This window comes from Bufo gargarizans, chromosome 2 (assembly GCF_014858855.1).
Source record: "Bufo gargarizans isolate SCDJY-AF-19 chromosome 2, ASM1485885v1, whole genome shotgun sequence".
Taxonomy (NCBI): domain Eukaryota; kingdom Metazoa; phylum Chordata; class Amphibia; order Anura; family Bufonidae; genus Bufo; species Bufo gargarizans.
Window position 1 is genome coordinate 534,092,654 of NC_058081.1, and position 24,610 is coordinate 534,117,263.

A 24,610-nucleotide genomic window follows, 5' to 3' on the forward strand; every position below is an offset into this window, starting at 1 on the left:
GACATGATTAACCTATCCAAGTATATAAATGGGCCATACAAAAAATACGTCGAAAAGCTGTTCCATGTAAAATGTGCTCAAAAGACAAAAGGGCACTGCCTCCGACTGAAGAAGAAAAAGTTCAGTCTCCAGAAGCGTCAAAGCTTCTTTACTGTGAGAACTGTGGATCTGTGGAAAAGAGTTCCTCAGGACGTGGTCACAGCAGGAACAGTGGACAGTTTCAAAAAATGTTTAGACAAATTCTTAAAAGTAAAAAACATTAATGCTTATGAAAACGTGTAGAAATCTTGAAATCGAGGATTCCCTGGAAAATCTGGTGGGTTTGAGATGGCCATATCGCGGCTCTAAAAACAGAACAGGGTTCCCCAAGAAAGGACTACAATCCACTTCCAACTGGAAAACCCAGTTACCCAAGCCCGGAAAGAACCCCATGTGTGTCAAGTGACCGTGAACAGTGTCATGGTGACTTTCCTTCTGGACTCCGGCAGTTTGGTCATTTTGATGACGTCCATGGTGTCTCACGTATTTAACCCTGAAAAGCATGTGGGAGTGTTGTGTATCCATGGAGACACCAGGGATTATCCGGTTGCTCAGGTATCTATAAACACTGCGTGTGGTACTATACAGCATGAGGTGGGAGTCGTGAAGGACTTACTGCACCCAATGATACTGGAAAGAGAGTTTCCACTGTTCTGAGACCTTTGGGCTAAAGCTGAGGTCCCGATGAGACTGACAAGTACTGAGTGTTCTAGTAGTGGTGTGTCCTGGCGCGATATCGGAGTCTCCGCTAGCTGTAATGTTAGGAGATGAGGACGAGGAATTAACCCCTGTGACCAATGTTCTTGAGGTGTCTCGGAATAATTTTGGAGTGGCACAGCTCAGGGATCAGTACTGAATGGGGCTGCCCATAGTCCCGGGGCTTATAATCAGTTTCCCCACTTCACCATAAATAATGATCTGTTATATAGAGTGACCAAAAGTAGGGATGAAGTAGTGGAACAACTGCTGGTACCTGGTCCATATCGATGCTTAGTATTAGGTATGGCCCACTCTCATGTTTTAGGGGGACACTTGGGGGCAGGTAAAACCCCAAAACGCATCCTGTAGAGATTCTATTAGCCTGGGTGTTACAAGGAAATAGTAGACTATTTCCAGTCGTGTCCCACCTGCCAGTTGACAGCCCCTGTTCCACATTTCAAAAGCCCCTTGGTCCCTCTGCCAATCATTGAAGTCCCGTTTGAACGGATTGCAATGGATCTCGTAGGTCTCCTAGTAAAGTCAGCTAAAGGTCAGCAGTATATTCTGGTGGTAGTAGACTGTGCCACCAGATACCCGGAAGCAGTCCCTTTAAGGAATACCTCGTCAAAAAAGATAGCGAGAGAGTTGATCCAGATGTTTGCCAGAACGGGTATACCTAAAGAGATATTAACTGATCAGGGAACACCGTTCATGTCTAAGGTCGGGAAAGAGTTGTGTTGGATGTTGAAAATTAAACAAGATAATAAGTTAACACCAAGGGGGAAATTAATTTCCAACATTTATGTATGTTTCTTAAATCAAAAGACCAAGAAAAAAGCAGTAAATAGTTTAATGTATAAATGAAAAGACGTTATAAACCCCCAGCAAGAAGAGTTCTGGGAATTGGCTATAAAGGGAAAAAAATAGTCTCAAAGAACTTTTCCTATAGGATTACCCAATTCAATATATTATACTGCCTTTATTACTCCCCTAAGATATTAATGAAGCGCTATAAAACCAAAGTGTTCAGTTGTTTAAAATGCAGGGAGGAAGGGGTGGATGATGTCCACATACTTTGGACATGTAAAAAGATTCAAGAGTTCTGGGGTAAGGTCAATGACAGAATAGAGCAATATCATCGGTTTAAAGTCCCTAGCCATTTTGAGACGTGTACTGGGGGTGATGGATAAAATTGAAACTCCACGACACCGGGAAATTGCCTCCAAACTCTTTTTCAGCTCGGAAATGTATTATTGGACATTGGGGCGGTAGTGTGGTTCCCACGGTTAGAGAATGGGAGAAGATCACTAGATCCTTACTTGCCAGAGAGGAATTCCATCTGATAAATACCAAGAAAAAACACAGATTTGCCAAAACTTGACAGAAATGGTTAATATAGTTTCCCCTTGGGAGACGATGGGTATTCTGGGTCGAGCCGAGGGGAGTGGGCGTGATATGGGGGACAGAGATAGGAGGAAAATTTTTATTTCTTTTTTTTAACAGACAATGAATGAGCGATGCAGGAGGGGAATATAATGTTATGTATTTAAAGATCGATGTAATATTGATATATGATTGTATTTGAAAGATGTTATATATTGTTATATGAAGCAAAAAATGTATAGTAAAAATTTTATTATAAAAAAAAGGAATACCTCGTTGAAAAACATAGCGAGAGAGTTGTTCCAGATGTTTGCCAGAACGGGTATACCTAAAGAGATATTAACTGATCAGGGAACACCGTTCATGTCTAAGATTATGAAAGAGTTGTGTTGGATGTTGAAAATTAAACAACTACGAACATCAGTATATCTAAGGTCATGCCCATAGTAAAAGAACATCTCGTGAGGGCTCAAGATAACCAAGCTCGAGTGTATAACAGGGCAGCCAAAGTAAGGCAGTTCAGTCCAGGGAACCGCGTACTAGTTTTAGTGTCCACTGTGGAAAGCAAATGGCAGGGACCTTATGAGGTTGTTAAGAAAGTTGGGGAAGTTAACTACAGGGTTCAACAACCTGGGAAAAGAAAACCTATCCAGCTGTATCATGTGAACTTGTTAAAACCATGGAAAGATAGAAACTCCCTTAAAACAAGCTGTTTGGTGGTAGAGGCAAAAAGTAACAGTCAGGATGTCACAATTGCAGAGACCTTGTCCAAATCACAAAAACAGCAATGCAAGGTACTGCTACAACAGAATAGGGACCTGTTCTCAGATTTGCCAGGCCTCACTAATATTATTGAGCATGAGGTTCGAACAAAACCACATGTTTGGGTAAACATAAAACCCTATAGAATTCCTGGGGCCCGTAAGGAAGTTATTTCACAAGAGATCAAAAGGATGCTAGAGCTAGGAGTGATTGAGGAGTCCCGGAGTGGGTGGTCCAGTCCGATAGTATTGGTACCAAAACCATCTGGAGAATGGTGGTTTTGTAATGCTTACAGAAAAATCAATGAGGTTTCGGAGTTCAATTACTACCCTATGCCAAGAGTGGAGGAACTCATTGAGAGGTTAGGTCCTGCTCAGTATATCACTATGTTAGACCTGACGAAAGGGTATTGGAAAATCCCTCTATTAAGGGACGCTAAAGAAAAAACAGCTTTTTCCACGCCAGAAGGGTGTTTCCAATATGTGAGGATGCTCTTCGGTTTACAAGGTGCCCCAGCTACATTCCAAAGAGCTATGGACAGGATCTTAGGCCCTCACAAAAAGTATGCAGCTGCATACCTGGATGATATCGTCATCTTTAGCCAAGATTGGGAGAGTCACTTGGGTAAAGTCCAAGCCATACTAGATTCCCTAAGAACAGCAGGATTCACCATAAACCCCCAAAAATGTGCCATGGGTATGGAAGAGGCCAAATATCTGGGTTATGTAGTAGGGAGAGGTCTGATTAAACCTCAAATCAACAAAGTTGAAGCAATTGAAACCTGGCCACGTCCACTTACGAAGAACCAGATAAAAGCTTTTTTGGGAATAGTGGGCTATTACAGACGATATGTACCAAATTTTGCCACAATAGCTGCCCCGCTAACGGAGCTTACAAAAGCTACAAAGTCAGTCATGGCTAGGTGGACCCCAGAAGCAGAATAGGCCTTTAAAGAGCTTATGCAACGGTTGTGCCAGCAGCCAGTGTTAGTGGCCCCAGATTTTAGTGTGGAATTCATAGTTCAGACAGATGCCTCAGAGGTAGGCCTAGGCGCTGTAATGTCTGAAGAGGTTAGGGGGGAAGAACACCCTGTGTTATACCTGAGCCGAAAACGTACCCCCTGCGAGAAAAATTATTCTATTGTGGAAAAAGAATGCTTGGCGATAAAGTGGGCACTGGACTCTGTAGTGACCTGGAGGCCACTGCTAAAGAGAGAGAAATGTCCAGCTGTTATGTATAACCATTTAATATGATGTGTGCTATGTTTTCTTGAGTGTAGTTAGCTGAAACTATGTTATGCAATGTCAACTTTTGGCCAGAACATAAGGGTTTAACCACTTCAGCCCCGCTAGGTGAAACCCCCTTCATGACCAGAGCACTTTTTACACTTCGGCACTACACTCCTTTCACCGTTTATCGCTCGGTCATGCAACTTACCACCCAAATGAATTTTACCTCCTTTTCTTCTCACTAATGGAGCTTTCATTTGGTGGTATTTTATTGCTGCTGACATTTTTACTTTTTTTGTTATTAATCAAAATGTAACAATTTTTTTGCAAAAAAAATGACATTTTTCACTTTCAGCTGTAAAATTTTGCAAAAAAAGCGACATCCATATATAAATTTTTCGCCAAATTTATTGTTCTACATGTCTTTGATAAAAAAAAAATGTTTGGGCAAAATAAAAAAATGGTTTGGGTAAAAGTTATAGCATTTACAAACTATGGTACAAAAATGTGAATTTCCGCTTTTTGAAACAGCTCTGACTTTCTGAGCACCTGTCATGATTCCTGAGGTTCTACAATGCCCAAACAGTAGAAAACCCCCACAAATGACCCCATTTCGGAAAGTAGACACCCTAAGGTATTCGCTGATGGGCATAGTGAGTTCATAGAACTTTTTATTTTTTGTCACAAGTTAGCGGAAAATGATGATGATTTTTTATTAATTTTTTTTTCTTACAAAGTCTCATATTCCACTAACTTGCGACAAAAAATAAAAAATTCTAGGAACTCGCCATGCCCCTTACGGAATACCTTGGGGTGTCTTCTTTCCAAAATGGGGTCACTTGTGGGGTAGTTATACTGCCCTGGCAATTTAGGGGCCCAAATGTGTGAGAAGAACTTTGCAATCAAAATGTGTAAAAAATGACCGGTGAAATCCAAAAGGTGCACTTTGGAATATGTGCCCCTTTGCCCACCTTGGCAGCAAAAAAGTGTCAGACATCTGGTATCGCCGTACTCAGGAGAAGTTGGGGAATGTGTTTTGGGGTGTCATTTTACATATACCCATGCTGGGTGAGAAAAATATCTTGGTCAAATGCCAACTTTGTATAAAAAAATGGGAAAAGTTGTCTTTTGCCAAGATATTTCTCTCATCCAGCATGGGTATATGTAAAATGACACCCCAAAACACATTCCCCAACTTCTCCTGAGTACGGCGATACCAGATATGTCACACTTTTTTGCTGCCAAGGTGGGCAAAGGGGCACATATTCCAAAGTGCACCTTTCAGATTTTGCAGGCCATTTTTTACACATTTTGCTTGCAAGGTACTTCTCACACATTTGGGCCCCTAAATTGCCAGGGCAGTATAACTACGCCACAAGTGACCCCATTTTGGAAAGAAGACACCCCAAGGTATTCCGTGAGGGGCATGGCGAGTTCCTAGAATTTTTTATCATGGGGTCACTTGTGGCGTAGTTATACTGCCCTGGCAATTTAGGGGCCCAAATGTGTGAGAAGTACCTTGCAATCAAAATGTGTAAAAAATGGCCAGCAAAATCTGAAAGGTGCACTTTGGAATATGTGCCCCTTTGCCCACCTTGGCAGCAAAAAAGTGTGACACATCTGGTATCGCCGTACTCAGGAGAAGTTGGGGAATGTGTTTTGGGGTGCCATTTTACATATAACCATGCTGGGTGAGAGAAATATCTTGGCAAAAGACAACTTTTCCTATTTTTTTATACAAAGTTGGCATTTGACCAAGATATTTTTCTCACCCAGCATGGGTATATGTAAAATGACACCCCAAAACACATTCCCCAACTTCTCCTGAGTACGGCGATACCAGATGCGTGACACTTTTTTGCAGCCTAGATGCGCAAAGGGGCCCAAATTCCTTTTAGGAGGGCATTTTTAGACATTTGGATCCCAGACTTCTTCTCACACTTTCGGGCCCCTAAAAAGCCAGGGCAGTATAAATACCCCACATGTGACCCCACTTTGGAAAGAAGACACCCCAAGGTATTCAATGAGGGGCCTGGTGAGTTCCTAGAAATTTTTTATTTTTTGCATAAGTTAGCGGATATTGATTTTTTTTGTTTTTTTCTCACAAAGTCTCACTTTCCGCTAACTTAGGACAAAAATTTCAATCTTTCATGGACTCAATATGCCCCTCAGCGAATACCTTGGGGTGTCTTCTTTCCGAAATGGGGTCACATGTGGGGTATTTATACTGCCCTGGCTTTTTAGGGGCCCTAAAGCGTGAGAAGAAGTCTGAAATATAAATGTCTAAAAATGTTTACGCATTTGGATTCCGTGAGGGGTATGGTGCGTCCATGTGAGATTTTATTTTTTGACACAAGTTAGTAGAATATGAGACTTAGTAAGAAAAAACAAAAACAAACAAAAAATTTCCGCTAACTTGTGCCAAAAAAAATGTCTGAATGGAGCCTTACAGGGGGGGGGGGGTGATCAATGACAGGGGGGTGATCAATGACAGGGGGGTAATCACCCATATAGACTCCCGGATCACCCCCCTGTCACTGATCACCCACCCAGTAAGGCTCCATTCAGACATCCGCATGATTTTTTACGGATCCATGGATACATGGATCGGATCCACAAAACACATGCGGACGTCTGAATGGAGCCTTACAGGGGGGTGATCAGTGACAGGGGGTGATCAGGGAGTGTATATGGGTGATCACCCGCCTGTCATTGATCACCCCCTGTAAGGCTCCATTCAGACGTCCGCATGTGTTTTGCGGATCCGATCCATGTATCCATGGATCCGTAAAAATCATGCGGACGTCTGAATGGAGCCTTACAGGGGGGGTGATCAATGACAGGGGGGGTGATCAATGACAGGGGGGGTGATCAATGACAGGGGGGTGATCAATGACAGGGGGGGTAATCACCCATATAGACTCCCGGATCACCCCCCTGTCACTGATCACCCCCCCTGTAAGGCTCCATTCAGACATCCGCATGATTTTTTACGGATACATGGATCGGATCCACAAAACACATGCGGACGTCTGAATGGAGCCTTACAGGGGGGTGATCAGTGACAGGGGGTGATCAGGGAGTGTATATGGTTGATCACCCGCCTGTCATTGATCACCCCCTGTAAGGCTCCATTCAGACGTCCGCATGTGTTTTGCGGATCCGATCCATGTATCCGTGGATCCGTAAAAATCATACGGACGTCTGAACGGAGCCTGACAGGGGGGTGATCAGGGAGTTTATATGGGGTGATCATGGGTGATCAGGGGTTTATAAGGGGTTAATAAGTGACAGGGGGGGGGGTGTAGTGTAGTGTAGTGTGGTGTTTGGTGCGACTGTACTGACCTACCTGAGTCCTCTGGTGGTCGATCCTAACAAAAGGGACCACCAGAGGACCAGGTAGGACGTATATTAGATGCTGTTATGAAAACAGCGTCTAATATACCTGTTAGGGGTTAAAAAATTCGGATCTCCAGCCTGCCAGCGAACGATCGCCGCTGGCATGCTGGAGATCCACTCGCTTACCTTCCGTTCCTGTGAGCGCGCGCGCCTGTGTGCGCGCGTTCACAGGAAATCTCGCGTCTCGCGAGATGACGCATATATGCGTGACTGTGCGCAGGGCTGCCACCTCCGGAACGCGAATCTGCGTTAGGCGGTCCGGAGGTGTTAAAGGGAACCTGTCACCGGGATTTTGTGTATAAAGTTGAGGACATGGGTTGCTAGATGGCCGCTAGCACATCCACAATACCCAGTCCCCATAGCTCTGTGTGCTTTTATTGTGTAAAAAAAACGATTTGATACATATGCAAATTAACCTGAAATGAGTCCTGTACGTGAGATGAGTCAGGGACAGGACTCATCTCAGGCTAATTTGCATATGTATCAAATAGTTTTTTTACACAATAAAAATAAAAGCACACAGAGCTATGGGGACTGGGTATTGCGGATGTGCTAGCGGCCATCTAGCAACCCATGTCCTCAGCTCTATAGACAAAATCCCGGTGACAGGTTCCCTTTACCACTGCTTAGCAACAATCTCTGGACAGGTGCAGACCCTTCATCTGGGCTTGTTCTCTTGCCAGAGGCAGTCTAGTGTTGGAGTTTAAACAGTAAGCAGATCTGCAAGAACCTGAGTCCTGAGTGGAAAGAAACCCCCAAAAATTGTGGTCTACATAAGAGAAACTTCAAGCCACCCATCCACTTTGAGAGTACAGAAAGCAACTTCAGTAGAGGTTAAGCAGCCATATTAGTCTGTACAGGGAAAACCGCTTGTAAAAGATAGTATACATACACTGGCATTTGAACTAGGCGTAAAGGCCACAGGTCCCTTATCAATGTGCATTCATATGTAGCATTTGGAGCTCACCCTCTTTGTTCTGCCAGGAATTATATTAAACTGTCCAGCTTTTCCACAGTCTGATATTGTCCACACCCCTCATCTTTACTTCTCATCCCTGGTATGTCTCCACTAAACTTTAATGTTTTTTCCCTGCTGGATTTATCATGATCTTTTCATCTCCCAAAATCTTTTCTTTCTGGGTCTCACAGAAACATGGCTGACACCTCCTCCCCTGCTGCACTCTCATATAGTGGATTTCATTACACCCCCCGCCTCGGCAGCAAACATGGTGGATGAGTTGGTCTTTTCCTATCAGACACCTTCTCCTACAGCCCAACTCCACTGCCACCCTGCATTAAGCTCGCTTCATTTGAAGTACACTCTGTTCGCATCTACTCTCCCTCCAACCTTCAAGTAGCTGTCATTTACCGCCCTCCAGGCCCAGCCACCATCTTTCTTGACCACTTGGCTACTACACTTTCTTTCTGGCGACATCCCCACTATCATCATGGGTGACTTCAACATCCCTATTGACACCTGCCACTCTTCGGCCTCTCACAGTGGTCTTCCACTCCAACCCACAGAGATGGTTACACTCTGGATCTTATCTTTACCCGCTTCTGCTCCCTATCAAACCTTCCTAATTCTCCTCTCCCCCTATCGGACCACAACCTACTCACCTTCTCTTCACTAGTCTCTTCTGCTGCTCCCCTGTTGCACACACTAGCACACCCCCACAAGAACCTTAAACATCTCGACTTTTGCTTGCTTTCTGACTCTCTTCTCCCACTCTCTACCGTCTGTTCCCTCCAAGACCCAGATACTGCCCCCACCCTGTATAACACCACAACAAGTACAGCTCTGGATACTGTTGCCTCCCTCACACACAGCGAAACCCGAAAAATCAACAGACAACCCTGGCACACTAACCTGACCAAAAAACTCAGACAAGCTTCCAGGGCTGCGATGGAAGAAATCCCATTCTAAAGATTAATTCACCACATTCAAGCAATCCCTCATATTCAAATCCTCACTCGCTGATGCAAAACAGGCCTACTTCTCATCTCTCATATCTTCCCTGGCCCACAGCCCTAAAAAACTATTTAACACTTTTAACTTCCTTCTCCGTCCCCCAGCGCCCCCACCCTCTCCTCTCATCTCAGCTGAGGGCTTTGCCACATACTTCAAACAAAAGATAGTCAACATAAGAGAAAGCTTCAGTACACAGTCCCCACAGACCCTCTACACAACTGCTCGGTCCTCTTCTCGCAAAACCCACTTCTCCACCATTACAGAAGAAAAACTCTCCACTCTACTCTCCAGATCACATCTCACCACCTGTGCACTTGACCCAATCCCATCCCACATCTTCCCTAACCTCACCACAGTGTTTGTCCCAGCCCTAACTCATCGCTTAAACCTATCACTAACCTCTGGTGTCTTCCCCTCTGCTTTTAAACATGCAACCATTACACCCATCCTCAAGAAGCCTTCACTTGACCCATCTTCTTTGTCCAGTTATCGCCCCATATAACTTCTTCCGTATGCCTCAAAGCTACTTGAACAAAATGTCCATTCTGAACTGTCCTCTCACCTCTTTGACCGGCTACAATCTGGCTTCCGACCCCAACACTCGACTGAGACTGCCCTTACCAAAGTCACCAATGACTTACTAACAGCCCAAAACCAAAAAACATTACTCTGTCCTCCTTCTCCTTGACCTGTCCTCTGCCTTTGACACTGTTGACCACTCCCTTCTGTTACAAACTCTCTCATCTCTTGGCATCACTGACCTGGCCCTCTCCTGGATCGCATCATACCTCACAGACCGGACGTTTAGCGTCTCCCACTCTCACACCACCTCCTCGTCTCATTCCCTCTCTGTTGGTGTCCCGCAAGGCTCTGTACTAGGACCCCTGCTCTTCTCTATCTACACTTTTGGCCTGGGACAGCTTATAGAGTCCCATGGCTTTCAGTGTTACTTTTATGCTGACGACACACAAATCTACCTCTCTGGTCCTGACATCACCACCTTATTTTCCAGAATCCCACAATGCCTATCTTCCATATCCTCCTTTTTCTCCTCTCGCTTTCTAAAACTTAACATGGATAAAACAGAATTCATCATCTTTCCCCCATCTTGCTCAACCCCCCCAACTGACCTATCTATCACCATCAATGGCTGTGCTTTCTCCCCTGTCAACAAAGCCCGCTGCCTTGGAGTGACCTTGGATTCTGACCTCTCATTCCAACCGCACATCAAAGCCCTTTCCACCACCTGCCGCCTCCAACTCAAAAACATATCCTGCATCCGCGCTTTCCTTAACTTTGAATCTGCGAAAATGCTTGTACATGCCCTCATCATCTCTCGCCTAGACAACTGCAACATTCTCTTCTGTGGCCTTTCATCTAGCACTCTCGCACCCCTCCAAACTATCTTCATCTTTGCTGCCCGACTAATCCACCTCTCACCCTATTACTCCTCTGCCTCTCCCCTCTGCCAATCCCTTCACTGGCTCCCCATTGCCTAGCAAATTTAGTTCAAAACACTAACAAATACATACAAGGCCGTCCATAACCTGTCCCCTCCCTACATCTCTGAGCTACTTTCCCGATACATCTCCACACGCAATCTCAGATCCTCACAAGACCTCCTTCTCTCCTCTCCTCTTATCACTTCTTCCCACAATCGCCTCCAAGATTTCTCCTGTGCATCCCCCACACTCTGGAACTCACTACCCCAACATATCAGACTCTCACCTACAGTGGAATCCTTCAAAAGAAACCTAAAAACCCACCTCTTTAGACGAGCCTACAACCAGTGACCCTGCTGCCTCCATACCGCCATGACCAGCTTCACCCTCACCTACTGTGTCCTTCTCCTATACCATGTAGATTGTAAGCCCTCACGAGCAGGGCCCTCTCTTCTGTACCAGTTTGTAACTCGTCTTGTTTATGATTAGTGCAATTGTCTGTATTATGTATGTATACCCCTTTTCATATGTACAGCGCTATGGAATGAATGGCGCTTTAATAATAAATAATAATAATATAAGAAGAAGAACTGTGCTTACTTCTGCAAGTATGTGTTGGTGCAAACTGAAAAGCTTTCAGTAAAAGAACTGTTCTCTTGTTTTACCAAGTTGGCTTGGGTGTGTGAAATTTCCTGCCTTGCACCCTATTACACCATCTTCCAACAACAAGGGCACCCCAACCACCATCAGGCAGAAAACCCCTGAACCACTGTTTGCCTAGAGGGGAAGAAGGGTGTGACCCTCCCTTCACTGTGTTACTCTACTGTACTGCCCAGTAAAGTGGACTGTTACTTGCTGCACCTGACTGCCTCTCTGCCATCTGTAACTGCTACTCACCTACATCCACATTCAGCACTTCCTTCTTGCATCTAAAATTGTCTTTTTACATCCTATAATTTAGGCCTCTTTCACACGACCGTTTTTCTATACCGTTTACGGGCTGTTTTTTTGCATTCCGTATACGGTACGTTGAAAGATAGTACATGTCCTATTATTGCCCACAAATCACGTTCTGTGGCTCCATTCAAGTCAATGGGTCCACAAAAACAATGGAACACATACGGAAATGCATCCGCATGTCTTCCGTATCCGTTCCGTGTTTGCAGAACCATCTATTCAAAATTTTATGTCCAGCCTAATTTTTTCTATGTAATTACTGTATATGCCATACTGAAAAAAGGAATGGAAAAACAGAACAGAAACGGAAACACAACGGAAACAAAAAACGGAACAACGGATCCGTGAAAAATGGACCGCAAGACACTGAAAAAGCCATGCGGTCATGTGAAAAATGCCTTTACCATGTGATCTCCTGTAAATGAATAGGCCATCCATTAGCCTCCTGCTTGTGTGTGCGTGTGTGTGTGTATGTGTGTGTGTGTGTGTGTGTGTGTGTGTGTGTGTGTGTATATGTATATATATATATATATATATATATATATATATATATATATATATATATGAAAAAAGGCAGAACTCCAGATTGATGATGAAAAAAGTGGATGGTTTATTCACCCATCTAGCAGCAGCGTTTCAGCTCTCTCATTGGAGCCTTTGTCCAGCTGAATAACATGTGCATAGTGACACACATAAACAGTGCAAGCAATTTACATAATCAAATTTGTCATGGTTAAGTAATAAAGTGCAAATACATCAAGACATAACAATATAAAAAAATGATACATCTGTGACCATGATCATAGCAAAGTGATTTGTGAACATCGTCAAAGTGCATAGCATAATAAAAACAATGATAATATTGATGTGAGTACATAATTGTCAATAAAAATATATAAAGTTCACAGTGGGTATCAATAACAACCTGATTAAAGACTTAAAAACATTCGGATTAGTCACGTTCGGTCGTGGAGACATGATGGAACCTGCTTGGCATCCGGAAAAGCGGTCTGCGCATGCGCCACTACCTGTGCTCTCGTGAGACACGGGACAGTGTATAGAGGTGTGGGAACCACAACAAAGATGGCTGCTGACTACCTTTTGTACAGGGCGCATGCTCATGCCCATACAGGCCGTCAAGTTACCTCATACAAAATTGCAAAAACACACTAAATGTATTCAAAGCTCCACAGTACAAGCAGACAAAAGCTGATCCGTAAATGGAAGACCATCGGGCGACCATCGGTCTCCGTACCAGGATGTCTGTGCCGGGGAAGGTTGTCACGGAGTGTAAGACTATATTCTCCTCCCCTCCCAGACCTGTCAGTATATCTGCTCCATGTCATTATCCCAGGGTTGCAAAGGGAGCATCCAAGTAAAACTTGAGACACACTCCCAGAAACAATGGGGGTAGGGCATCAGGGTGTCACAGTGACGGGGTGGTCCATTTATAATTTAAATACTTGCACTATGTACTGCTCTGATTCAGTCTATCTGTGCCTTTCCCTTGTTTTGGGAGGGATCCGGGGTCATATCACTGTGACACCCTGATGCCCTACCCCCATAGCTTGACAAAGGCCTCATTGAGCAGGCCGAAACGTTGCTGGGGAATAAAGTTTGGGGTCTTCACCCTTTCACCGAAATCTGGAAGTGCTGCCTTGTTCTTTGGAACATACAGGTCCTTCTAAAAAAAATTGCATATTGTGATAAAGTTCATTACTGACCTATTTTGATGACCCTAGGTAGTACTTGCTTCAAATTCTGCCAACGCCACCTGAACCCCATTAGGAATCTGTGGGATTTCTACTAAAGAAATTTGAAGACCAAAGACTTAAACACGGAGAGCCTTGGCCGCTTATTTGAATCATCCTTGGGGCATAATCCCGTGTCAGCAGTTTTGGCCACAGGCTTATTTGCCTCACAGATGCACCAGGTGCCTGCGCCTTGGGAACAGTCATTTCTGCAAAAGGTCTTCCGACCAATTTGACAGCATAACTGAACATAATTATTTTGAGTTTGAGGCTTTTTTGTAGGAAATCTTTTCAGTTATTTGTTGGGTCAGGATGAAATTTGGCTTTTCTTATGTTTTAGATAGGAATTTGGGTTTTCATGAGCTGTATGCCAAAATCATCAATATTAAAACAATAAAAGGCTTGAACTACTTCAGTTGGTGTGTAATGAATCTAAAATATATGAAAGTTTAATGTTTATCAGTACATTACAGAAAATAATGAACTTTATCACAATATGCTAATTTTTTTAGAAGGACCTGTATATATCGTGGAGGAGAAGCCGGCCTCCAGGAGGAATTGCACCCAGTGCACACTGTCTGACTGTGCTGCTGCGGTATTTGCTAACATATATATATATATATATATATATATATATATATATATATATATCTACAGTGCTGCCCATAATTTTTATTCAACCAGCAAGTAATTTTTTGACGGGAAATGACATAGGTGTCTCCCAAAAGATAATAAGACGATGTACAAGAGACATTATTGTGAAAAAAAAAAAAAAAAACATTTCTCAGCTTTTATTTACATTTGAGCAAAAAGTGTCCAGTCCAAAACTATTTATACCCTTCACAAACTGTCACAGTCTGTGGGAAAATCAAAAGTTCTATACCATTCCAAATAGTCCAAGCTGTTCTAAAGCCTCCTATTTACCCTGATTAATTGGGAACAGCTGTTTTAATCAACTCAACAGGTGAAAAATAGCCGCTCTCTGCAGTTGGTTTGTGGACAGTCATGGCTAAGACAAAGGAGCTCAGTGAGGACCTGCGACTGCGCATTGTGGCTGCTCACAAGTCAGGAAAGGGCTACAAGACCATTTCTAGATGTTTTCAAGTTCCAGTGGCTACAGTGCAAAGTATTATTAAAAAATACAAGATGTTCCGCACTGTGGAAAATCTCAGAGGACTTGGTCGGAAGCCAAAAGTGACACCTGTGCTGGCCAGGAGGATAGTTAGAGAGGTGAAAAAGAAACCAAGGATCACCACCAAGGCCATCCTGGTAAATCTGGGCTCTGCTGGTGGCAATGTCTCAAGGCAGACAATCCAACGGACACTGCACACTGCTGGGTTCCACGGATGCAGACCAAGGAGGACGCCACTTCTCCAGATAAGGCACACAAAAGCTTGCTTGGCCTTTGCAAAAGCTCATCTCGACAAAGAAGAAGACTTCTGGTCTTTTCTGTTATGGTCAGATGAAACAAAAATTTTATTGTTGGGTCACAATGATGTTTCCTTCATTTGGCGTAAAAAAGGAGAAGCCTTCAACCCAAAGAAACCCATTCCCACTGTCAAACATGGTGGTGGGAACCTAATTCTTTGGGGGTGTTTTTCAGCCAATGGACCAGGGAACCTAATCACAGTAAACGGCACCATGAAAAAAGAGCAATACATGAGGATTCTCAACGACAACATCAGGCAGTCTGCAGAGAAACTTGGCCTTGGGCACCAGTGGACATTTCAGCATGACAATGACCCAAAACACACAGCAAAAGTGGTGAAGAAATGGTTAGCAGACAACAACATTAACATTTTGGAGTGGCCCAGCCAGAGTCCAGACTTGAATCCAATTGAGAATCTGTGGAGGGTGCTAAGGATCAGGGTGATGGCAAGAAGACCCTCCAACCTGAAAGATTTGGAGCTCATTGCTAAAGATGAATTGGCAAAAATAGCTGTGGAGACATGCAAAAAGCTGGTCTGCAATTATAGGAAGCGTTTGATTGCTGTAATAGCCAATAAAGGCTTTTCTATTGATTATTGAGAAGGGTATGAATAATTTTGGACTAGACACTTTTTGCTCAAATGTAAATAAAAGCTGAGAAATGTTTTTCCCCCCACAATAATGCCTCTTGTACATCGTCTTATTATCTTTTGGGAGACACCTATGTCATTTCCTGTCAAAAAATGACTTGCTGGTTTAATAAAAGTAACTTTAAGTCAAAATTTGCCAGGGGTATGAATAATTAAGTGCAGCACTGTATATATATATATATATAAAATGTATAACGTATTATGATTGTACTGTCGCCAGTAATAGTAATTTTTATGGCAACACAATCAATGAAAATAAATAAATAACAGCAACTCACCCAAATCCACAAATCCGATATCTACGTAAAGCTTTGCAAAAAAAGAGCTAAGTGTAAATCCAACCATTGGGCCAAACAACGCCACGGTGTGCAGACAAGCTGTGGAGAGAAAATCGGCATAATTACAATAGGGCTATAATTGTGACAGGGGTGCAATAATCCGAAAAGTTGTGTTTCCTTTATAATCTACTCCTGTATGCCACACTGGAAGGCAAACATCAGCACTGCAAGGGTGACCCCAAGAATATCAGCTGATTATGAGGGTCCCAACAGAGGAGACTTTCAGGACTAGGCTTATCTACAGAGTTATGTACTGTAACTCCATCTACTTCTTATATCTGCTCACCTATGACATCAACATTACCTATATAAAGCGGGGTGTTCTTCGGCTCAGCAAAATCATCAATGTAGGAGATTCCCAGAGGAGTAATGGGGGCTTCTCCGATTCCTCGCAGCATATTCCCGACCAAGACATAAATCCAAACGTTAGAGCTTGTCTCCTTCACACACTCTGAAAACATAGACAGGTCACATGTAGCAGTAAAGATGGTTTAGGCTTAGACAGACTGCCTAGACCGGCACCAGATTTATCACAGGAGCTCAGGCTGGATGATAAATGTGGTGTATGGTCAGACCCTTTTGTCCAGCTCTGTACCAAGTATTGGTTGTCTTAGTTTGCAACAGAAGCTTACCCCGAAATTGCTTTCGGTGTAAAATGTCACATATTAAGCAAATCCCTCTTTCCTGTGAAGCCAGGCTGGTGTGTCATGATTTGTGGTTAATTTCTCTAAATCAGGATGCACCAAACTGTGCACATTAGTAAATACAAGTCATTGTGTATCATAATGAGCAATTTGTGGTGTTACATAGGACTGCAGTTAACATCTTCTACATTACCCATTACCTGTATCCAGAGAGTTATCACTGTGTACCTGTGGTGTTACATAGGACTGCAGGTAACATCTTCTCTTGGAAAGTGGCCCTCCATGTACATACATTAACTGTATGTGGTTGCTGTTTGGCATGTGACAGTTTTTTCTCCTTTGTACTTCAGCAATTTTTGTTATACTTGATCACATGTCTCAGGTCAATTTCTTACCTGGTTTGATGTCCTCGGTCAATGTTGTGTTGGCCAGACATGGGGAGACACTATAGGTGGAGTCTGTAGAATTGATGGACGAAGACATTTCCGCCTTCACTGTATCATACTTATAACTGAAAAGAAAAGCATAGTGAATGCAATGCTGGAGCTCACGGTCAGGATATAACTGTGCGGTACGTACTGCCCCATGAAGAAATGTGGCATCGCTGTCAGGAAACTGCCGAAAGCCATCACAAAACAGCTACCAGCGATGATCCTCGGTCTGTGAAGCCTTGCCCCAAAGTAACTGGCAAAAGCAATCATAAGCAGGTTTCCTATATGGAGAAAATAAAACACAAAATCAAAACGCCACAGACATAAAGGTATATTAAAGATAAAAAAATAATTACCAATCTCGAAGCTTCCATCCACTAATCCAGCTGTGGAGGTGGAAAGGTCGAAGCGGCGCTCAATCTGAGTTATTGAGCTCTTCATGTGGCTACCAGCAAATGCCTTAGCGAAATAACAGAAACAAAGAGCAACCAGGAAAGTCTGCAAAACAGAGGAGGAGGAAGATGACATTGCCTGTTGGAGCACTGCTACTAAATCACTGGAGAGCTTTGGCCTCCATTTCCCCCATTACATTGATATCCAAAGTGATATAAGAGCTTCTGTATTCTCCTGACAGGTAGGACCTTCAGGTGTGCAGTGAGAGGTGCTGTCCTCTGTCTGATCACTTCCATCATGGCTCAGTGCTCTCTTTTCTAAATCTGGATTTCTGGAATTTTGGTCTCTACGATATTTATACATTTGGGTCTAGTTTGATGGAAAAGTATGGCTTACGGAGCCCAGACGGAGAGCCCATTTCCAGTGTGTATGTAGTTTATATGATATATTGTCAAGAAAGATGTGGTTTGCGCACAATCCTGCACCCCATGCCACAAATTTGTGTGTGAGGTTGGACACTTCGAGCAGGCCACTATTCTGTCTAGGAAAATTAGGGAGGGTGGAATATCAAACCTATAGAAACTCGAGTGCATGACCTTAAAGGGGTTTTCATCATAGGTTATCAATGTCTGATCGGTGAGGTCCAATTTCACAGCCCTCTCGCTGATCAGCTATTTGAAGAGGCCTATTCCTAGGCCAGTGACGTCACATTAATCAGTCACATGGCCTAGGCGCAGCTCAGTCCCATTCATGTGAATGGGCTAGGCAGTAATACCAAGCTGTGGATGGTACTGTGCTTGGTAGATTTTAAATGGCCACGGCACTCACCAGACACCCGGCAATCTGATAATGATGACCTGTTCTGAGGATAGGTCATCAATATCTGAATCTCTAAAAACCCCTTTAAATTATGTTTCCGTCTATCTTCCATTTATGATATACAGGTGCATTTAATATTATATAATTTATCTCAGTAATTTAATTAAATTTTATATAGATGTCCCGGTCATATTGGTGTTTGACCGTGACGCGGTTGCCGTGCAGACTGGTTGCCAGGGGCAATGTGTAGTTTGTGGTTTGCATGTGCACTTCCCCTTTAAGGTGTGTCTCCCTGCTGTTTGGTGAGCAAGGGGTTAATATTCTGAAAAGTGGGGATTAAGGTGTTTTCTGGGTGTGGCCGCAAGCTTGATATAAACCTGTGGCTTGCTGGCTGGGTGCAGTTGTTGTACAGCCTTGCTTGGTGTTGGAGCTTTGCTCCTTGCCCAGTCCTTGAGGGCCACCTTATGGAACATAAATTGTCCTCTCTTTTGTACCCTCCTTGTACCTTTACCCTCACTTGTTGTATGTGTGGTGTGGGTTTATGTTCTGGGTGTGTGTAGCGTTTTGTTGGTTGTTACATGTCTGGGCTGTTGTTGGTGTTGGTCCCTGCATGTATGCTATATGTTACCCTGTATGTTGATACCTCAGTGAGGGGGCTGGTTTCCCGGAGGGGTTAACCATTAGTCTGTATGTAGTGCTGCCTGGGGCTGCCGTGCTCTTGCGGCATGGAGTCCAGGCAGTATCAGGAGTTCTGGATACCTGTGTGTGTGTGTGTGTTGTCTGTACGGTGTCCTGTTTGGTGTGTGGGCATCTGTACTTATGCACGGGTTCCAGTCGTGGTGGCTGAGGCAGGTAAGTGTGTTTCCGGTGTTCTTACCTGCCGATCCAGATGCTGCATATGGTCATTTCCCTTACACCTGTTACTAAGGCAGCTGGAGACTCTGGTTCATCTGAGTCCCTGAGGAACCGGTTGTATCCTATTCCTGACCCCTATGCCAGGGAGCGTCAGGTTCAGCAGGATCCAGGTTCTAGTGCATGAGCCCTCCCACCTTCAGGGTTTGCTCATGTGGTCAGGAGATCAGGGTCAGGATTAGGGCTGCTGTAGGTTGTGGGATGCTCCCTTCATCGTTGTCTGGCCTAGTAACAGTTACCATTATACGGTGGTTTTTTTTTCCCACTCCCCACCGTGACAATAGATTTATTACCCATAGAGTGATCTATTTCAAGTGTTTATTTCTTTTAATGTTGATGATTATGGCTTACAGCTGATGAAAACCCAAAGTCAATTGGCTAAGAAAATTAGAATAAGACCAATTAAAAAACAATTTCCAATTAAGAAATGTTGGCCTACTAAAAAGTATGTACAGTATATGCACTCAATACTTGGTCGGGACTCCTTTTGCCTAAATTACTGCATCAATGCAGCATGGCATGGAGGTGATCATTGTTCGCCACTGCTGAGGTGTTTTGGAAGCCCAACTTGCTTTGATAGCAGCCTTCAGCTCCTCTGCATTGTTGGGTCTGATGTCCTTCATCTTACTCTTGAGAAAACTCCATAGATTCTCTATGGGTTTTAGGTTAGGCGAGTTTGTTGGTCCATCAAGCACAGTAATACCATAGTGCATTCCCCGTATAAATTCTTTGGAAATAACAATTCTCTGAGTTAAATGGGCTGTCCAGTTTTGGAAAGTACTGTATTTTTCGCTTTATAAGACGCACCTGATGATAAGACACAACTAGGTTTTTGAGGATGAAAATAATAAAAAATATATTTTGAACCAAACGGTGTGCTTTTGGTAGGTTTTGAACTAATGGTGGTCTGTGGATGACACTGATGGGGGATCTGTGGATGACACTTATGTCATCCACAGATCCCCATAAGTGTCATCTACAGATCCCCCATCAGATGCATCAGTGTGGAGGGAGGAGGCGGAGACACTCATGGCAGGGCCTGGTGTAGTGACTCTACTCTAATACACCGGGCCCCGCAACTGTTAAATACATTGAATCCGATCTACTGTATATCTAAATGTATACACACTGTCCGGTACTTACTGTAGTACCATAAGTATAGCATTAAGACGGCGCAGACCGGAAGCTCCCTCGGTCATGCGCCGCCTGCCGCAGCTCCCTCCTCATGCGCCACCTGCCCGCCTGCCTGCTTATCTCACTTTATGAATGAACAGGCACGGGGCGCATGAGGAGGGAGCTGCGGCAGGCGGGGCAGGCGGCACATGACCGAGGGAGCTGCGGCAGGCTGCGCATGAGGAGGGAGCTGCGGCAGGTGGGGCAGGCGGCGCATGACCGAGGGAGCTGCCGGTATGCGCCTTCTTAATGCTATACTTGCAGTACTACAGTAAGTACCGAACAGTGCATATACATTTAGATATAGATCTATATGTATACATTTAGATATAGATCTATATGTATACATTTAGATATAGATATTAGATATAGATCGAGAACAGTTGCGGGGCCCGGTGTATTAGTGTAGAGTCACTGCACCGGCCCCGCCATGAGTGTCTCCGCCTCCTCCCTCCACACTGATACTTCGCTGGCCGCGCTGTGCAGCATAGCGGCCAGCGAAGTATCCGCTTTATAAACCGCACGGCCATTTTACCCCCACTTTTGGGGGAAAAAAGTGCATCTTATAAAGCGAAAAATACGGTACATTTTAAAATACCCTGTAGGGACATTTTGAGTTGATACAAGGGGGTCCCAGAAAAGAAAACGGCTACATCTCTCACTCTTTTTCTCTCTGGAGGACCCAGTACCTGTTTTCAGATGAAAATACATTTTCCAGAGTCTGGAGGAAGAGCGGAGAGGCAAAAAATCCAAGTTGTTCGAGGTCCAGTGTGAAGTTTCCACAGTCAGTGATGGTTTGGGGAGTCATGTCACCTGCTAGTGTTGGTCCACTGTGTTATATCAAGTAAAAAGTCAGCGCAGCCGTCTACAAGGAATTTTTAGAGCACTTCAGGCTTCCTTCTGCTGACTAGCTTTATCAAGATGCTGATTTCATTTTCCTGTAGGACTTGGAATCTATCCACACTGCCAAAAATACCAATACCTGGTTTGATAACCATGGTATTACTGTGCTTGATTGGCCAGCAAAATTGCCTGACCTAAACCCCATGGAGAATCTACAGGTTTTGTCAAGAGGAATATGAGAGACACCAAACCCAACTATGCAGAGGAGCTGATGGTTGCTATCAAAACAAACTGGGCTTCCACATCTCAGCGGTGCTGCAGGACGATAGTCTCCATGCCACTCCGCATTGATGCAGTAATCCGTACAAAAGGAGCCCCAACCAAGTATTGAGTGCATATACTGTACATACTTTTCAGTAAGCTAGCATTTCTGTATTAAAAATCATTTTTCAAATGGTCTTATAAAATGTTCTAATTTTCTGAGATTATTATTATTTATTATTAAAGCGCCATTAATTCCATAGCGCTGTACATATGATAAGGGGTGCACATACATAATACAGACAATTGCACTAATCATAAACAAAACGAGTTACAGACTGGTACAGAAGGAGAGAGGGCCCTGCCCGTGAGGGCTTACAATCTACATTTCTACTGACGTTTAGGTTTTTATTAGTTGTCAGACATAATCATCTACATAAAAAGAAATAAATGCTTGAAGTAGATTACTCTGTGTCTAATGAGTCTATAAAATATGAGTTTCACTTTTTGAATTACTGGGGTACAGTAAATTAACTTTTCGATGATATTCTAATTTATTGAGTTGCACCTGTTTTTCGTTTCTGCTATAGCCTATGCCCTGTCCATCTTTGGTATGTCTGTTTTTAAGAAATTATTTCTAAACCTATTGAACAGTAGAGATGGCCTTGCGGTTCACCCTACCCTGCCTACCCTGTCCTTCAATACCATATCATCATCTAGCCCAGGGATAGATGTTTTTTGCTTTTCCAGGGATTCATGGATGTGCACTGGAACCTCCCGGATTGTGGTAGGACATATGGTTTCTGATTTGGTGCCGCCGAGCACCTGATTTAGTGCCACCGAGCACTTGTTATTGCCTACCACATCTATGCTTTTTGCTTAAAGGAGTTCTGCACTTTGTTTTACGTGATGATCTATCCTCTGGATAGATCATCAGCATCTGATCGGCGGGGGTCCGACACCCGGGACCCCCGCCGATCAGCTGTTTGAGAAGGCAGCGTCGCGGCCTTCTCGCTGATTACCACTGGCCCAGTGATGTCACGACTAGTATCAACTAGCGTGTGCGGGGCTAAGCTCTGTTCACTTGAATGGAGCTTAGCCCCGCCCACGCTAGTTGATACCAGTCGTTGTGTCACTGGGCCTTCTCAAACAGCTGATCGGCGGGGGTCCTGGGTGTCGGACCCCTGCCGATCAGATGCTGATGATCTATCCAGAGGATAGATCATCAGGTAAAACAAAGTGCAGAACCTCTTTAACAATTTAATTTATTTTAATTTTGAGGGATATCTTTTCCATTCACACGTCCGCAAAATGGGTCCGCATCCGTTCCGCAATTTTGCTGAACGGGTGCAGACCCATTTATGTTTAATGGGGCTGGAATGTGCTGTTCGCATCCGCATTTGCGGATCCGCACTTCCGCATCTGTGCTTCAGTTTCCGCAAAAAAATAGAACATGTCCTATGCAGACAAGATTAGGCATTTTCTATTATAGTGCCACAAATTGCGGAATGCACATTGCCGGTGTCCGTGTTTTACGGACGTGTGAATGGACCCTCATAGTCACATTGCGGTTCGCGAACATTTGATCGCGTTCACACAATCGCGTTTGCGAACCGTCCCAGCAGATGTTCGTCCATCACCATTGAACAGCTGTGAAAATGTCACCCTGTGTGTGACCAGACCTATCATATCATGTAATCTATGATGGCTGTAGCTTTTAAAATGAGATCTATATATGCAGAATTTACAGTATGGAAAATGAATGTCTATCCAACAGTGCTTATTTTTTTCTATTTCCTCAGGAGATAACCATCTCATGTCTTCTCTTCTAAGTTCAGTAGGTCTTTTGCTATTAGCATGCCTTTTCTCTTCCAGGGCTCTATCATGCCACTAGTAATTCCCTGGGGGCCTTCTGTGTGTATTGATACCAGAAAAGGAAGTTTGAAAGATTCTCTGAGACTGGGAAGACTGGCCAGACCAGGCAGACCGAGTGTTTTATTTTTTTAAAAAAACAAGTCTCATGTGTCACAGACACTACAAGTCTAGTGTCAAGCTAGCTTCTCCTCCTCCCCTGGTGCCTGCTGGAATGGAAGTATGACATGCCATCTACATGCATATTAGCAGTAAGGTATTCATGACACATGGGCATTGAACGGCTGGCATTAGTGACATGTATTTAGATGGCCCATCATACTTCTGGTCCAGTGGAAACCAGAGGCGGAAGAGAAGGGAATGGGTGGTAGAGCATGTTTGACGCATTTTTATTATTATTATTTTTTTTTTGCACCCTGCCTGGCCATTTCAACAGGGGTTCCTGGTCTCTGAGAACCTCTTTAAAGAACTTCCTTATTTTTCATCAGGTGTGTGTGGGTTGGAGGTGGGTGGTAATCTATCTTATTATGAACCCTTGTAATAACCAGCCATGAAAATGGTGTTACCTTTAGTGAAGCACAGTAGGGCAACTTCTTCTTCTTCTGGGGGGGTGTGGTGGTTCCATTCTGGACAGTTGCGCTGATGTTCAGGTTGTTGAGCTCACTGCTTTCTTTCTCCACCGTCATGTTGCACGATTATCCTACACACCATTAAATATGGACTAATGATCAGCGTCTAAATGACAAGCACAAAATTATATATTTTTTTTATAAATCGTCTCAGTCAAATGATTCATCTGTTCTACATGTTACATCTGCACAAAATCTCCAATTTGTGGTCCCCAATGCACGGGCAACATCCGTGTGGATTCCGCAGACGGATCCAGGTCCATTCAACTTGAATGGGTCTGTGATACGTCCGCACAGCAAACAAAATAGAACATGGAGAGAAAGGCCACGGAAGCGATCAAAGAATCGCATGTCAAAGTCCCTTTGTGGGACTAATAAGTGGCTAAAATTGAGAATTAAATAAACTTTTATTTAAAAAAAAATATCGGTGCTAAAAATACTTATTTTTCCATTGAAAAAATGCTTATAAATGAGAACATTTTCATTTTTGGTATCACTGCATCCATAATGACCCACACTACACAATTATCAAGTAATTTATCCCACAAGGTGATCTCCATAAAAAAAAAACGGAATAAAAAGCC

At 43.7% G+C, this 24,610-nt stretch overlaps 1 protein-coding gene across 3 annotated transcripts in view; it reads right to left on the bottom strand.

Moving 5' to 3' along the window:
- LOC122926623 (solute carrier organic anion transporter family member 1C1-like) overlaps positions 1-24,610 on the bottom strand; it is a 179,348-nt gene that overhangs the window by 94,681 nt on the left and 60,057 nt on the right. For 2 of the 3 annotated variants that reach the window (XM_044278054.1, XM_044278055.1), the window contains exons 3-8: positions 23,964-24,132; positions 17,481-17,622; positions 17,273-17,405; positions 17,089-17,204; positions 16,354-16,500; positions 15,990-16,088 (exon numbers count right to left, since the gene is read on the bottom strand). In XM_044278054.1, the coding sequence (XP_044133989.1) occupies positions 15,990-16,088; positions 16,354-16,500; positions 17,089-17,204; positions 17,273-17,405; positions 17,481-17,622; positions 23,964-24,083 (757 nt within the window). In that variant the 5' untranslated portion in view covers positions 24,084-24,132. The remainder of the gene's footprint in view (positions 1-15,989; positions 16,089-16,353; positions 16,501-17,088; positions 17,205-17,272; positions 17,406-17,480; positions 17,623-23,963; positions 24,133-24,610) is intronic. The other variant, XM_044278056.1, reaches the window with a different exon arrangement.